This window comes from Cavia porcellus, unplaced genomic scaffold, assembly GCF_034190915.1.
Source record: "Cavia porcellus strain 051 isolate PalLab524CR breed Dunkin Hartley unplaced genomic scaffold, mCavPor4.1 scaffold_14, whole genome shotgun sequence".
NCBI classification, from domain to species: Eukaryota; Metazoa; Chordata; class Mammalia; order Rodentia; family Caviidae; genus Cavia; species Cavia porcellus.
The window spans coordinates 46206929-46221045 of NW_026947497.1; the positions used below are offsets into that span (position 1 = coordinate 46206929).

At 53.1% G+C, this 14117-nt stretch overlaps 1 protein-coding gene across 1 annotated transcript; it reads left to right on the forward strand.

The window, feature by feature from the left end:
* LOC100714429 (ubiquitin-like protein FUBI) lies at window positions 1-895 on the forward strand. The gene is made up of 2 exons (XM_003476944.3): window positions 1-627; window positions 669-895. Exons 1-2 carry the CDS (start codon window positions 335-337, stop codon window positions 796-798), a joined length of 423 nt encoding a protein of 140 aa, XP_003476992.1. The 5' UTR covers window positions 1-334; the 3' UTR covers window positions 799-895.
* The last annotated feature ends 13222 nt before the right edge of the window (window positions 896-14117 follow it).

Here is a 14117-nt window from a genome sequence, read left to right on the forward strand (position 1 = left end):
TCTGTGCTGCTTACATGGGTCTTATAATTCATAAAAACTCAGCCTTGTGCTATGTGCAATTTCCCGCCTGTGTATACATCCTGTGCTTAATGATAAGAAACAACTGGACCATGCAGAATGTGAGGGCAGCTGTACTGGAAACCTGTTTGGAAGGCAGCTTCTCTGAGGGGCTCCCTGACCTGTGGTGCTCATACTGTCCCCTGCAAGAAATGACTGCTAGTGTAGTGAGGTGGTGTGTAGTAGTGAGGATAGCTCACTCTCACTTTTCCTTTTTCTGGATTCCACCTTCGTGATAGCAGCATCTGGGTCAGCCTTTAGCCGTTCAGCCATCAACATGCAGCTCTTGGTCCGTGCCCAGGACCTACACACACTCCAGGTGACTGGTCAAAAGATGGTCACCCAGATCAAGGCTCATGTGGCCTCACTGGAGGGCATCATGCCGGAAGATCAAGCCATGCTCCAGGCAGGTAAATGGCTGGAGGATGAGGCCCCCCTGGGTCAGGGTGGGGTGGAAGCCCTGGCCACTCTGGATGTAGCTGGTCGCATGCTTGGAGGTAAAGCCCATGGTCCCCTAGCTTGGACTGGAAAAGTGAGAGGTCAGACTCCAAAGATGGCCAAACAGGAGGAGTGAGGAAGAGGAGATGAGGGAGAGGAGAGGGGGAGGGGAGGAGAGAGGAGGAGGAAGGAGAGGAAGAGAAGATGACAAGCAGGGTCAAGAAGCAGATGCAGTACAAATGGTGCTTTGCCAGTGTGGTGCCCACCTTTGGCAAGAAGAAAGGCCCCAATGCCAGCTCTTGAATCCTATGCAACCCTGGCTTTCTCTAATAAAGTCACTTTGCCCAAGCTAAAAAAAAAAGAACTGACTGCGACACACCTTGACGATTGACCCCTGTTAATACCCCATCCAGTCTTCTCATCAGCAGTTTTATGGGTCTGTGGGTTGCAGCAAAACTGTTGACATCAACACGTTACACCCACATGGAGCAGCGGCTCCCAGCCACACCATGGTCAGAGTGAGTCCTGCGAGGCTGTGGGAAACAGGACCTCCAGGCCACTGCTCCTGCGCCCACACTGCCGATGGGTGACATCATTTCCTCAGCCGGATGCATGCCAGGGAGAGCCCTGGCTGGGTTCTGCCCCTACCTGCCCGGTAGGGCAGTAAGCTCATCAGGGCTTCCAGGTGGCTGTCCTGGAAAGAGGAGAGAACAGGCAGTAGCAGAGAGAAAGTCAGCCTGGACAGGCTTCTTCCCCAGGAGGGCTTCTCCGTGCACTCCACACAAGCAAGGGTCCCTGGTGCTGAGAGAACACAGATGGGCCTTTCAGTAAATGCCGGCCACATGGGCTCACGGGGCTGAAACAGAATGGGGCAAAGAGAGGGACTCGAGCACCCGCTCAAACCTCTTCCTCCTGCTGCTACCAGGGAGCTGCAAAAGGGGCACAACTCATTTTCTGAGCCTTCGATTCCTTAAACATGGAGAATATTCTCAAATAATCCCTGAAATCCCTGAGAAAGAGTCCATGAAACCACCCTCAGTGCCCCCACTAAGTCAGGGTGATTGCAAGTCCGTGGCTTGCTATCACCTTGTTTTGTGCTGGGTCACGAGACCAGGACCCATTCTCTTGAGTTCGTGACTCATGATTATTACCCATCCGTGCAGGAGCCCTCTCGTGCTGGGGGTGGCTGGGTTTTGTCCCCTTCGAGTCTTCTCTAATCTGTACTTCTGTTTTTTCCCCAGGAGGCACCCACTATAATGTATTTGATATATACATGTGTAAATATGCCACGTGTGGGTGCCTACCTCGATCTGTACATCTCTATATGGATTCATCCTTGTAAAACATGTAGCACAGTTTGGGGCACCTTGATTCATTTTTGTTTTACAGACCAAGTCTTGCTCTGTAGTTTAGATTGGTCTTGACCTTACTATGCAGCTCAGGCTGGCCTCCAGATCACAGCGATCCTCCTGCCTCAGCCTGGCTGTGTTTCTGATTACTCGGACAGTATCGTGCCTTGAACCTGGTTCTGTTTCTTTACCCTGCACCCTGCCTGTATTGTCTCTTTGTGTTGCTTGCTGTGTGTGTGTTCCCCTCATTAATCCTTGCTGGGTCACATGGTTCCTTATTAGGTGGCCGTCATGTTGTTCTGATTCGGCCCTGCCCGGGCCACCTGTGCAGCTGTGTGACAGGTCATATTACCTCACGCAGTGCAGTAGTGAACATCTGCACCTCCATCTCCTTAGCAACCTCCCAGAGATTTCCTGGGGCTCTGCCACCTGGTGATGTCACTCTGGCCACTGCCCTGTAGCTCTGGGGTGGGGCAGAACAGAGATGCAGGGACCTGGGCGGCAGGGCAGAGGCCTGCTGAACAAGAGCCATTGTTTGGCTGAGTTGTTTCACTCTGGTTCTAGATTCTTTTATCTTTCATTGGCTCCTGTATTTATAGCCACCTGTCCCTTCTATAGCCAGCACAGTGCTATAAAGGAATGGGACCTGTGTCCTATTTGATCGCCTATCTCTCTTCCGGACAGCAAGTCCTGGGGGCAGGTGCTGTGTCTTCTTACCCACTGTTGTATTATATACAGTGCCGAGGCAGAGCTGGTACAGTGGATGCCTGGCAAACAGCCATGGGGTTTATCTATCAGGCAGGGTGCTTGAGCACAGCAGAAGGAGCTTTGGGAGGGCCTGGCCTGGCCTGCAGCAAGAAAAGAGGTGCCTGGTCACACTGCCTAGGGGTGACCTGCACTCAGGGACCTGAGACAGGGTGGCCCCCTGGCTTACCCCAGCCTGGTCTCACCCTCAGGGGCAACTTGTGTTTCGGAAAAGCGGCTGACCTCAGGTGAGGCCTCTGACCTCACACCTGCCGCCTCCCTCTCTCTCCTGTCTCTGCCGCAGGGCATCAGTGGTGCTCCAGGCCTGCACTGCCACTCCGCTCAGCGGGCTCTCAGGTTCCATCCAATAAGGGAGCCCTGGATAAGTCACGATGTAGAGACTTTGGAAGGGAGAGAAAGGAACAAAGCATTGTGCCAGCCCTGGGGCAGGGAGGAGAGTGGGCGTCTGGCAGCACGGGGAGGAATGGATGGGGGAAGGTGTGGACGGGGGTTCAGAGGAATGGATGGGGCTGATGTTGGCAGGGGGAGGTGAGGAAAGGAAGCAAGATGCCAGGGCATGTAGGTAGGGGTGCTAGGTGGGGGGAAGGAAGGAAGGGAGGAAGGTGTAGGTGGGGCTGTGTGGATGGCGTCCCAAGTGCAGGAAGTCACCAGGGAGCAGCAGCAGAGGCCGGAAGCTGGTCTGCTGGTGTGCAGGGCGGGCTGGATGGTGGCTCTACCCAGTCCCAGCAAGGTGGGCTCTGGTCCTGGCAGCTGAGGGAGGAGGGTGGCCCTGCAGGTGGAGGCCATAGGAGCCAGGGCACCATGAGGACGGAGGTGGAGGTGGGTGGGCGGGGGGCCCCCGGGAGCCAGGCTGGTGGCAGAGCGAGGGAACATTTGGCCCTGGGGTCAGGGGAGAACTGAGGTGCCAGATCAGACTGACAGAGCGGTGACACACAGCACCAGGTCCCTGGTCTACCTAGGCAAACAGCCGGGCACAGAAATCAGACAGAGCCACACCTGTCCCTTGATGGCCGGAGAGGCTCCCTGGCTCTCCTTGCTCAGGACAGAGGGGCTGTGCTCACGTTCCTGGGTCTGCATTTGTCTCTGTCTCTGCCTTTCCTCCTATCTCTTTGCCCCTTAGGGGTCCCCATAAACTGAGCCCTGATGAGAATACTTCTTTCCCGCATCCAGAAGCTGAAATAGGACTTTTTCCCCCTGCAGTGTTGGTGCTTGATCCCAGGGCTTTCACCCTGGGCTACACTGTGAATCCCTTTTTATTTGGCAACAAGGTCTTACTAAGTTGCCCAAGGTGGGCTCCAATTTGCAATCTTCCTGCCTCAGCCTCCCAGAGGGCTGGATTTACAAGTGTCTGCCATCACTCTGGGCTTCACTGGGACAATCTTGATGATGCCACACTGAGGAAGCTCGAAGGAGAAGCAATTATCTTTGTGCTGCTCCAACGTTCACTTGGCCAAAGAGAAATTTCCTCTCCACCCATTCACCAAACTGGCATTTCAGGCTCAGTCGTGGCTGTCCTGGAAGTTTAAGGGGTTATAGTTTGGGGTTCCTAGCACCTCAGGTCTTTATTTTGCTCCTCCCTCACCCCACATATTTCCTTTGAGTCTCTCCTTTGTCCCCTGACCTAAGACTGGTTGCCAGGTGGCCAAGTGGGCAGCACTTTGGCATCTTCTGCTGACTCTGGCCCCAGCCCTGCCCCTTGCAGCAGCAGCAGCAGCAGCAGCAGCAGCCAGAAGCTCACATATGTGGCCCAACTAGGAACATGCAGGGCTCCAGCCGCTGCCTGCAGGAGCATGCTGGCTCCCCTGGGAAACAGTGTCCACGTTGGCCTTTTGTGTCACTTCCGCACTGGCAACACTCTCTTCCCTCTGTAGCTCTCTGACTCCCTGGGCCTTCCTGAAAGCCATCCAAAGCTGCTCGCTGTCTGTGGGAACAGGTGGAGGACCCTTGCAGGCCAGCAGGATCTTGGCCTAGGGTGACGTCACTGCCCGGGGCACCCATGGTTTCAGTAACAAGAGGAGAGGTTTCTTCAGAAGGAGCTTTGACAGGGCACCGCTGACTACTCCCCTCCCTCCTGATCTCTCTTACCCTCCCCTACCTGGCTGCAGGTGCACCCCAGGAGTCTCCAGGACCTGTTAGTCACAGCAAAGGTGGCCCTCGGGAATTCGGAGGCCACCTGATATTTGGGGGAGTCACTATATACTATGTGCTGCTGGGCAAGGACTGTCATTCAGATGCTAAATTGGGGCCTGGGGAAGCAGGTTGTAAAGGGGAGTTATTCATGTCCATGGAACCCAGCAAGCTATGTGGCCCTTCAGCCCATGAAACCTTCAACCTCCTTCCTCAGGGGTCCACAGACATCCAAAGCCAGCAACTTCTGCATCCTCAATTTCAGCCATTGGGCTGCAGCTTTAATCAGGCTTTTTAAAATTCTTGGTCTATTTACGGCCCTGGTGGGTTTGGAAGAAAGAAAGAGAACATGAACAGTGTGAGACAGCACAACTGCTTTGGATTCTCTGGGAGAATTTATTTTAAAAAGATTTATAGCAGGTTTTACTTCAAGCAGGTGTGCTATAAAAAATGTACACTACACAAAAGTAAGAATCCCCTTCCCTGAACACCACGCCCCCAAACCAACCCTTCTCTTGTTACAGGCAGTCAGACAGGGCTGGGCGCTCAAAGGAGCCAGTGCAGAACACCAGATACCTCGCAACTATTGGGAGACAGACACCTCTGCTACAGCCCAAACCTCGAGATAAACATCAAGCAAATACATCCACATTCTAAGGACTGGTACTCTAAATAGGTGTCCATCACCCTGAGAAGGCCAGGAGTCACCATCCCATCCCCCTGCAGGAAGTCACTGCTCTCTAAGCATGCCCGCCTGCTATGTGACTCTCTTCCCCATTTGTCCCAGATTTAATCAATTTTGCCTGAGCAATTAATCTTATTGGTTAACCAGTTCTATCCCACGTCATGCTCACCTTGCAGGTTCCTACATTTTCTGCACCTCAGACTTGCCTCACCTCATGGTTTTGCTCTATAAAATCCCTGGAAAAGGCGGGGTCAGAAGCTTTCTTTCTCTTAATAAATATATTTTGCTCTTAACCTCTGTTCTTGAAATTCATTCTTTGGTTTTATTTATTTATTTATTTAGTTGTCTTTTTTGAGACAGGGTCTCTCTATGCAGTTTAGGCTGGCCTTGAGCTCACTTTATAGCCCAGGCTGGTCTCGAACTCGAAACAGTCCTCCTGCCTCAGCCTCCTGAGTGTTAGGATTACAAGCATGTGTCACCACATCCAGCATTCGTTGTCTTTAGAGAACACAAACTTGTACCGGGCATCTAGTAGGTCAGGAGTCTCATTCCCCTACATCGCTCTTAGGGACACCCACTATGAACAGCACTCACTGGTGGCTCATGCTTCTCCCCCTTTCTCCACGTACACACGAGGGTCACACGTGTGCATGGGGTTACATAGTGGTTTTTGGACTCCTAGCATGGCCTCCTGGACATTTGCGAAGAACCTGCAGCGGGCTGAGCTTTCGACAGGTGAGTAATCGAGCCTTCCTTCCTGCCTGGAAGGTGGGAGGTGGGTGAGGTAACTGCTCCATGTGCCAAGGGCAGGAGCCAGGAGAGTGACTCACAGCTCTGCTCTCCTTGTTTGTCTGCTTCGCACCCAGGCCCAGCCCTGTGCGGCGGCGTCCGGCGAGGATCAGCTGTTCTCTGCACAGCAGCATCTCTCCGATTTGGCAGGTGAAAGTCATACAAAGGGCCTGGACAGAGCCCATCCATCGGTCAACATCAAATCCTTATTGAGGTCCTACTGTGTGCCAGACACCACCCAGGCTAAAGCATGCAGAGGGGATGAGAGGAACACAGTCCCACCGAGCTGGCCTCCAGGTGGACGTGTGGGTGGAGGAAGGACAAATACTCAAGTCACCACCTAAGTGTGCGGAGGCCCTGCTCACTGCCCTATGGAAACAGAGTCAGGTGTGCTGATGAGGCCTGGAAGCTGCAGACTTAGGGGCCAGCTCCGATGCAGCTGTGGACTGCTGTGGCTGGACTGTGCGACGCAGGACAAGGGTCACGGCGTGCCTCCTCCTCTGCTGGAGAGAGCATGCAGGAGGCACACACGCTGCCCTGTGGCTGTAGTTGCTTTCCCTTTCCCATGGCTGTAGCTCTCGGAAGGGTGATCTTTATTAAAACCCTTCTAAGAGCCCCAGAGAACCCAGAACAGCAGGAAGAGGAGGCCAGCTCAAACCAGTGCTGCACACACTGCAGGGACTTCGTGTCCCCTGGCCTCTGCCAGAGTCCAGGCAAGGAGAAGAGCAGGCAGCAGGTGCCGGGGGGCATTCTGGAGCGGAGGGTGGCAGGAGCTTCAAAAGCCTGGCTGCTGCAGAGGCCCCAGGCTGGCCGTCACATCGCAGCTCCACCAAGCTAATCCCTTGGCACAGCTCCACCACGAGCAGAGTGTGCAGATCCTGTTTGCTGGATGCTGGATGCTGGATGTGTCAGGCCCAGCCCTGAAGGGGACCGGAGTCCAGCCACTGCCAAGAAAATCCTGCTCTGTAGAGAAGACCAGGTTATCTGGCATAGAAAAGTGAGTAGAGAGTGTCTCCGCCTTCCCTACCGGAGCGCACAGTGACTCACGAAGGTTCTTTATCATCCGCAGGGCTACATGGCACCGAGGAAGTGGGCACAGTGCCCAGAGACCTGGAACTGCGGGCTTTTCAGAATCCAACAGGCTCCTGAGGCACAAGAAGGCTGTGCCCCTGGGGAGGAAGTGGTGACCCTGCTCTGGCTTTAGGGGGGAAGGAGGCTTCCCGAAGCCTGGTCTCCTATCTGATTCATGCTCATCCACGCTGCAGCCTCCAAGGAAGTGTGAGTAAGAGATCAGTGCAAGAAATCAAGCCCATCTGATCACTGCTCCCATGACCAAGAGGACTCCAGCTATAGAAACCCGAGATGTCCCAGGAGGCAGGAGAGCAACAGAGGCCCCCGGGGGAGTTGCCCATTGAGGGGTTTTGACGAGTTAGGTGGAGGGATGCCAGGTCCACGGTAAACCGCTCTGGGACTGAGTATCCACCCACGCAACACTGTGACCAGTATTGGGACAGTCAGGGAGTGGAGCAGCAAATACAGCAAAGCCCTGTGTGGATTGATAGGAGGGTCCCGGCAGGCACGGGACAAACAGCAGTGTCCAATCTGTGCAAGTTACGGCTGGGGTGGCCCACCAGAGTGGCCCAGGGTGGCACTCCCAGTCTGTGGGAATCCCGAGCAGGTGGAGATTCCTGGTAGACAGACCAAGCCAGCAGCAAGAGAGCAAGAGCCTGCCTCCGTCTTCTCCTCCCATCTGGGTTAGGAATTACGTTTTCGGTATTACAGAAGAGACTAGAGAGTCCTCATTTAAGCTAAGCAATGTTCACAGAACACTCCCTGAACTTAAAGAAAAGGTTGAGATGTGTTGATTTTGTAGCTAAGGGAGATTCTTGGGAAATTCTGGCCTAGGCTATTCCTGGTAGCAAATATGTTCCAGCTGCCCTAAACATTTCCAAGTCACTTGAGCACTGACACATTCACAAGAAGAATGAGACAAAAAACTGCTTTAGTTGGGGGGACCGAGGCCCTTACTCTTTTTTCTCCCAGGGCCTCTGCAGGCTAAGCACTGGCTCTCCACTGAGTGATGCCCCGAGCCCTTACCATGGATTTTTTATGGGCCAACAGTTTTGGGTTATTTCCAGGGCCAGCCCTTTAAGCAGCACCCAGAGGAAAGAGCGAGGGTGCCCGAGAGCACATATCTGGACTGTGACCAACAGCTGGCTCTGCAGTCTGCCAGCTCCCTGGCCTCCCCTGTGGCAGAAATCTGAAATGAGGGGGCCTAAGGCAGCTGGAGCACTGTCCTGAGAGGTGACCTGTGCCTCCCAGAGCTTGTGATTGGAGGGGAACTTAATCTCCCACACAACCCACAGCGGCAAGAAGTGAGACTTTTGAGAAGTGTGCAGGTCCCCAGGGCTCCACCCACCAAAAATGGGTCCTTGGAGTCACCGGGGTGTGGCTTGGTGATGGGGAGGAGGCGGCAGCAAGTTGGGCCTCACAGGATCACCTTGATCTCAGCCAGGACAGCAAGTGCTCTGTGCAAGCTGCTTCTGGGGCCTGTTTGTTCTGTTCCCGGATTCAAAGCAGGCAAAAAAAATACCTTTGCGATTGCTTGGGGCTGACTCTTCCCACCCTTCTGGCACAAAGGTCCAGGCCCAGGTGGAGGTGGGCAAGGTCCTGGAACCATCTGCACTAGAAAGATGTCTGTGCTGGGAATGCAGCTCAGCAGTGCAGGGTTGTGGGCTCATCGAGCACGGGTGAGGCTGTGGTGTGGAGGATGTGGGTCATTTTGGGGAGCCCCTGGGAGACCTTGTTCACTGGCCAAACAGGAGCTCCTCTCAGGCCTTACTAATGGGCTCTGGGCTTTGCCAAACCTGAGGGGTTTTTTGGGGGGTGGGTTTTTGCAGTCCTGGGGATCAAACCCAGGGCCTCTTCTCTGACCTACATTCCCAGTGTCACTGGTCCTGACACCTTGAGGAACCAGCCTTCAGTCTCCTCCCTCCTTTGTCTCTTTCATTTTGTGAAGACTTGGAGCAGCTGTACAGGAGAGTTCACCTTAAAGCAGGTGAAGGAGGGTGCCCCTTCCTGGGGAAAGCGGAGGTGCAGACAGACGGGCTGTGGGTACCTCCTTCTGCACATGGTCACTCCTGGGCTTCAGGGAACCATGGGATTACACTGCTTATGGACCAATTTTCTTAGAGGTGACTGGCATTTTCAAATATCTTCCTGGTTCTTTTCAGCTGGTCAGCATTCCCAGAAACTTGCAAAAGAAGTTTATGAAAGATAAATTATAATCTAAATCAGCTCTTAGCTCAAGGCAAGGAGGGTCTTTAAAGAATTTCTGTTTCCAGTATCACTGGACCCCAGGCTACAACCACTAGGAATGCAAAAGCCTCGTTCTAGAAATCAAGGACCTGTGTTTTGGGTCTGGCACTAAATAAATGACTGTAAATATCATACACTGAGGTCTCTGTTTCTTCATTTAACTCTAACGGGTACAACATGCTAATGGCTCCCTGTCCAACTCCCCACCCCTCTCATTTTTCATTTTGAGTCAGGGTCTTGTTAGATTGTCAAGGCCGGACTCAAAGTTGTGATCCTCCTGCCTCGGCGTCCCAGATCACCGTGCGTGGCTCAGTCCTGGGCTTAACCCCAGATCCAGCTCCACTTTCCCATCCCCCCCCCCCCCCCCCCCCCCGTGACCCTGAGGCACAGCCCCTCATCTGGGGTAGAACTGTCCCAGTGAAGCAGCCCCTCTCCTCCTGAGAGGGCAGGGGACACAGCACAGTCACACTAGGATCCCTGTGCAGTGTGGGGGCTCCAAACAGCGACCTCCAAGGTGAACCCCGAGTGGGGAGTGAGGATCTCACGGGTCCTACAGGGAAGTTCCAGAGCCGGGCCAACCTCAGGATATGTTAGGGTGATGCAGGATTGAGGGGTTCCTGGGGAGAGGACTTTCAGTGCTGCACAGGGGACGGCCACAGGCACAGAGTGGACTGAATGGACACTGGACCACGAGTCCTTGGGGGATCCAGTGGCTCTGCATGGACAGTTCAGGAGGGCATTTAAACCCCAAGCTGGGAGTGCAGCGGCGGGGAGCCCTCACAGAGCCAGTGTAAGGCCCTGGGTTTGGTCCCTCGCATCACAAAGAACAACCCGAAACCCAGCAGGTGCTCTGCTCTGAAAGGCCTGAAGGGGAGCCTCTCTGGGGATGCAGGGAGGCGGAGTGAGGGGCGGACACCTGCTGAGGGACCCTGCTTTTCTGTTTTTCCCTTTTTTTTCATTCAAATCTCCCTCTTGAAGGGAAGGACCTCTGAACCAAGGTCTCAGTCTCCATGAAAGGAAAGGGGAGAATTCCTCCACTCCCTCCAGGAAGCCGAGGATTAGGGGACCCCACACAGCATCCTCGGGGGCGGGGGCTGCACGGGGCAAACAGCTGCTCTCGGATCACCCAGGCCCTGTGCACCTGCCCTGCCCTTGGCCTGGACACCCTCTGCCCACAGCCAGGTGTCGCTGGCTCCTGCCCCTCACAAGCCATGGTTTTCTTGTGTGCCTCCCCCTCTTCCTCTGCCCCATTCCTCTCCCACTTTTTACCCCAACTTATTCCACTGGTTCTCAAAAAACAGTTACTAGCCTGATGGAACTGGTGAAGGTCACTGAATGTCTCACCCAGGACCCAGCCGAGCCCGGCAGGATTTGAACTCATCTTGCTGTTCTCAAGCCTGCAGCACTTTTTTGGTCTTATTGCAAGACCTGTGGTTATAAGAATAAAGAAGTGAGGGAAAAAACAGTGTCAGATTGGGAGGCAGGCGGCAGCATCCTTCAAAGGTTAAAACACATTTGTAAACATTACAGCTTGCACTGGGCTTCAGTGCAAAGCCAGCTGGTGAAATTAAACAGATACGCGAATTAACCATGCATAATGATCACAGATTCAGTTTGCTATTCCCACACACGCATAGAGCATGCGCTGGTCAAATCTAAGCTGCCTTTTTCTACTTTTTCCCTCTCTTCAGCCTCTAGAAATCACTATCCTGCATCTAGGTTGATGTTTCTTAGCTTCCACATAGGAGACAGAATACGCGGTACTAGTCTTTTTGTGTCCAGCTCACTTGACTTCATAATATTTTCTGGTTCCATTCATTTCACTGTAGGTGAGCAGATTTCTCTCTTTGTGGCTGTATAATACTCTGCTGTGTAGATACCACATTTCCTGTAAACTTTCCTCTGTTGGTTCCAGCTCGTGACATTTTGGGCCACTTCCCACTGAACATTTTGCACCCTGCTATCCTTCATTGGCTAAAGAATGTACATTTCAGAATTCAGTCATCTGTTGTCTACTGGTCATCACATTCTTCTAGCTTATTTATCATATCATCAGCCTGTATTGCATGGTGGGGAATGAATTTGTTTACCCCGTGTTCAAAGGCACCTCCTTTTCTTTGTCCCCCTTCTGCTTTTCCCAGAGTCAAGGAATCCTGCAACATGCTCCTCCTTGGCTGAGATGTTCATCTCTCTTAGACTCCCAATGCCATAGGACATTCGTCTTATGGACCCCAGGTCCCCCTTTTCATCCTGCCCAGCCGATGCTCTGTGCTCATCTGAATATCACCCCTGGGATCCCTTCAGTGTGACTCTTTGTGCCAGTAATATCCCGTCGGCCCCCTCCTGTGGCCTTTGAGCCAGCTCCTGATCAACAATATGCTCTGGTCAGATGTGGGGATTTGTTGAGGGCCAGCTGGGTGAAGTTTTAATAAAAAGCTCTCTCTCGTCCTGCCCCGTGGGATAACCAGAAGCCAGGGCTGCAGCCCCTCCCTCTTCCCTGGTGACACCTCACCCCCGGCCTGGCCTGGCCTGGCTGTCCCAGCCAGATGGGTGAAAGGTTTTTGCCCCAGACAGGACACTGCAGCCAGTGAAGGCTTGGAGGTGAACCAAAGGGGCTCTATCTTTCCCTCCCCTAGGAATTTACCTGTGGCGTGAAATGAATACCAATGGGCTACTTGTGCATCACTAATGTCCCTTAGGCACCACCCCAAACCTACACTACATGTATGCCCCACACCACGTGTGGGGCAGAGAGAATGCCAGACCCCAGAGGGTCAGGGGGTCTCTCCCCACATTCTTAAAATAAAGATCTCTTTTGTTTCATATTTCTTATCTTATCAGCTGTGCCAAATCCTATCAGATGGTTCCCTTCCGCAATGAAAAATTCTATCAGTGGGGAGAGAAGGACAGCAATAGGGGGACTCTGTTGGCGGGGCCTTGCCCTGGCCAGTTCCCGTCCAGCTTCCCTTCTTTTCCTGAGATAGATCTATCGGTGTCAAATGCCTGCCTCGCACACCCAGCCAATGTCCCCTGTCCTGCAGCTCCAGTTCTGGAGTCCAGGAAACCAAAGGCTCCTGGCCACTGACTCCTAAGAATCAGCCTGTCTTCCACTCAGTCTGGGAGATGACACCATCCCCTACCTGTGGCATCAGGAAGACACACAGGCACAGGCTGTGTTCTCCTGGACCCTGCTTCCCCTCTGGTCAGCCGGCCGACCCTCTGGCTCGACCTGGGGGCTGCAGCCCCTCCTCCCGCTACCTCCACGGGCAATGGACTCTGCAGCATCATGCTGCAGAAGCTTTGGGGGAGAGGCCGCATGCAGGACAGGGCATGTCCCCCAGAGGCATCAAACCCTTCTGAACCCCAGGGGCATCAAACCCTTCTGAACCCCAGGAAGTTTAGGGAAAGAGTGGGCAATCCTGGGCCTAAGGGTTGTTCCCAAGTCCTCACCTCAGAGCCTCCGAGTACTTGGAAGTAAAATGACCACAGACGAAGGTCGTTAGGCTGAGGTTGTTAGGGGCAGTGACCTATCCTCAGATCTGCCTGGTGTCCTCATGAGAAGCAGAGGTTGGGCTCTGGCCCACTCGAGGAAGAGGCCATGTGCAGATGGAGTCGGCGAGTGGGTTTGTAAGTCCTGAACCCCAAAGGCTGCCAGCAGATCTTCAGAAACGGGAGGTGGGAGAGAATGCAGCCTCCCCAGCACTTGTCAGAAGAAATCAGTCCTACACTCCAGAGCATGGGAATTGTAGATTTCTGCAGGGTGTTTTAGTGTTTTTTTTTTTTTTTTTAATTGAACTGTGATTGTGCTATGTTGCCAACTCCTAGGATTAAGCGATCCTCCTGCCTCGACCTCTCAAGAAACTGAGACTACAGGCAGCACCACCACCCTGGGCTGCTTTAGAGGTGCTGGAGTTCAAATCTAAGGCCCCAAGGACCCTAGATGAGGACTTTGCCGCACACGCCACCCCGAGCCCTAGACTGCTGTTCTCTGGTACTGAGTGACAGTATTCCTAGCAAATAGATTCACCTGCTATAGATATTTTCTGGGCTTTTGGTCTCTTCAGAACTTTTGGTATCAATTAAATTTGTGCCTGGTCAGGCATGGTGGTGCATGCCTGTAATCCCAACACTTGGGAAGCTGAGGCAGGGGGATTGCTTCAAGTTCAAGGCCAGTCTGGGGTATACAGTGAGTTCAACTACATGGTGAGACTTTGTCTCAAAAACAAATTGACTTTAAGACTTTATTTCCCATTAGACATCAGAGAGGGATAATATTTACAGGAACAAACTCTAGGAAACATATTCTAGACTCCTCAGCTCCATCTGTTAAAAAAGACACTGTTTCAAAGTGGCCTGGGGCCAATGTGGTGGCATGCAGCTATAATCCCAGCATTCTGGGAGGCTGAGACAGGAGGATTGCAAGTTTGAACCCAGCCTAAGCAATTTAGTGATTTTGGAAGAGCCTGTTTCAAAGTAAAGAGACCTGAGGCAGAGAGCAAAGGGTTCACTGTCCAGCAAATAAAAACAAAAAATAACCTGGAATTGTGACATCCCCTGCCTGGCCTTTGTTGCTTAGTATTGATTTTGTT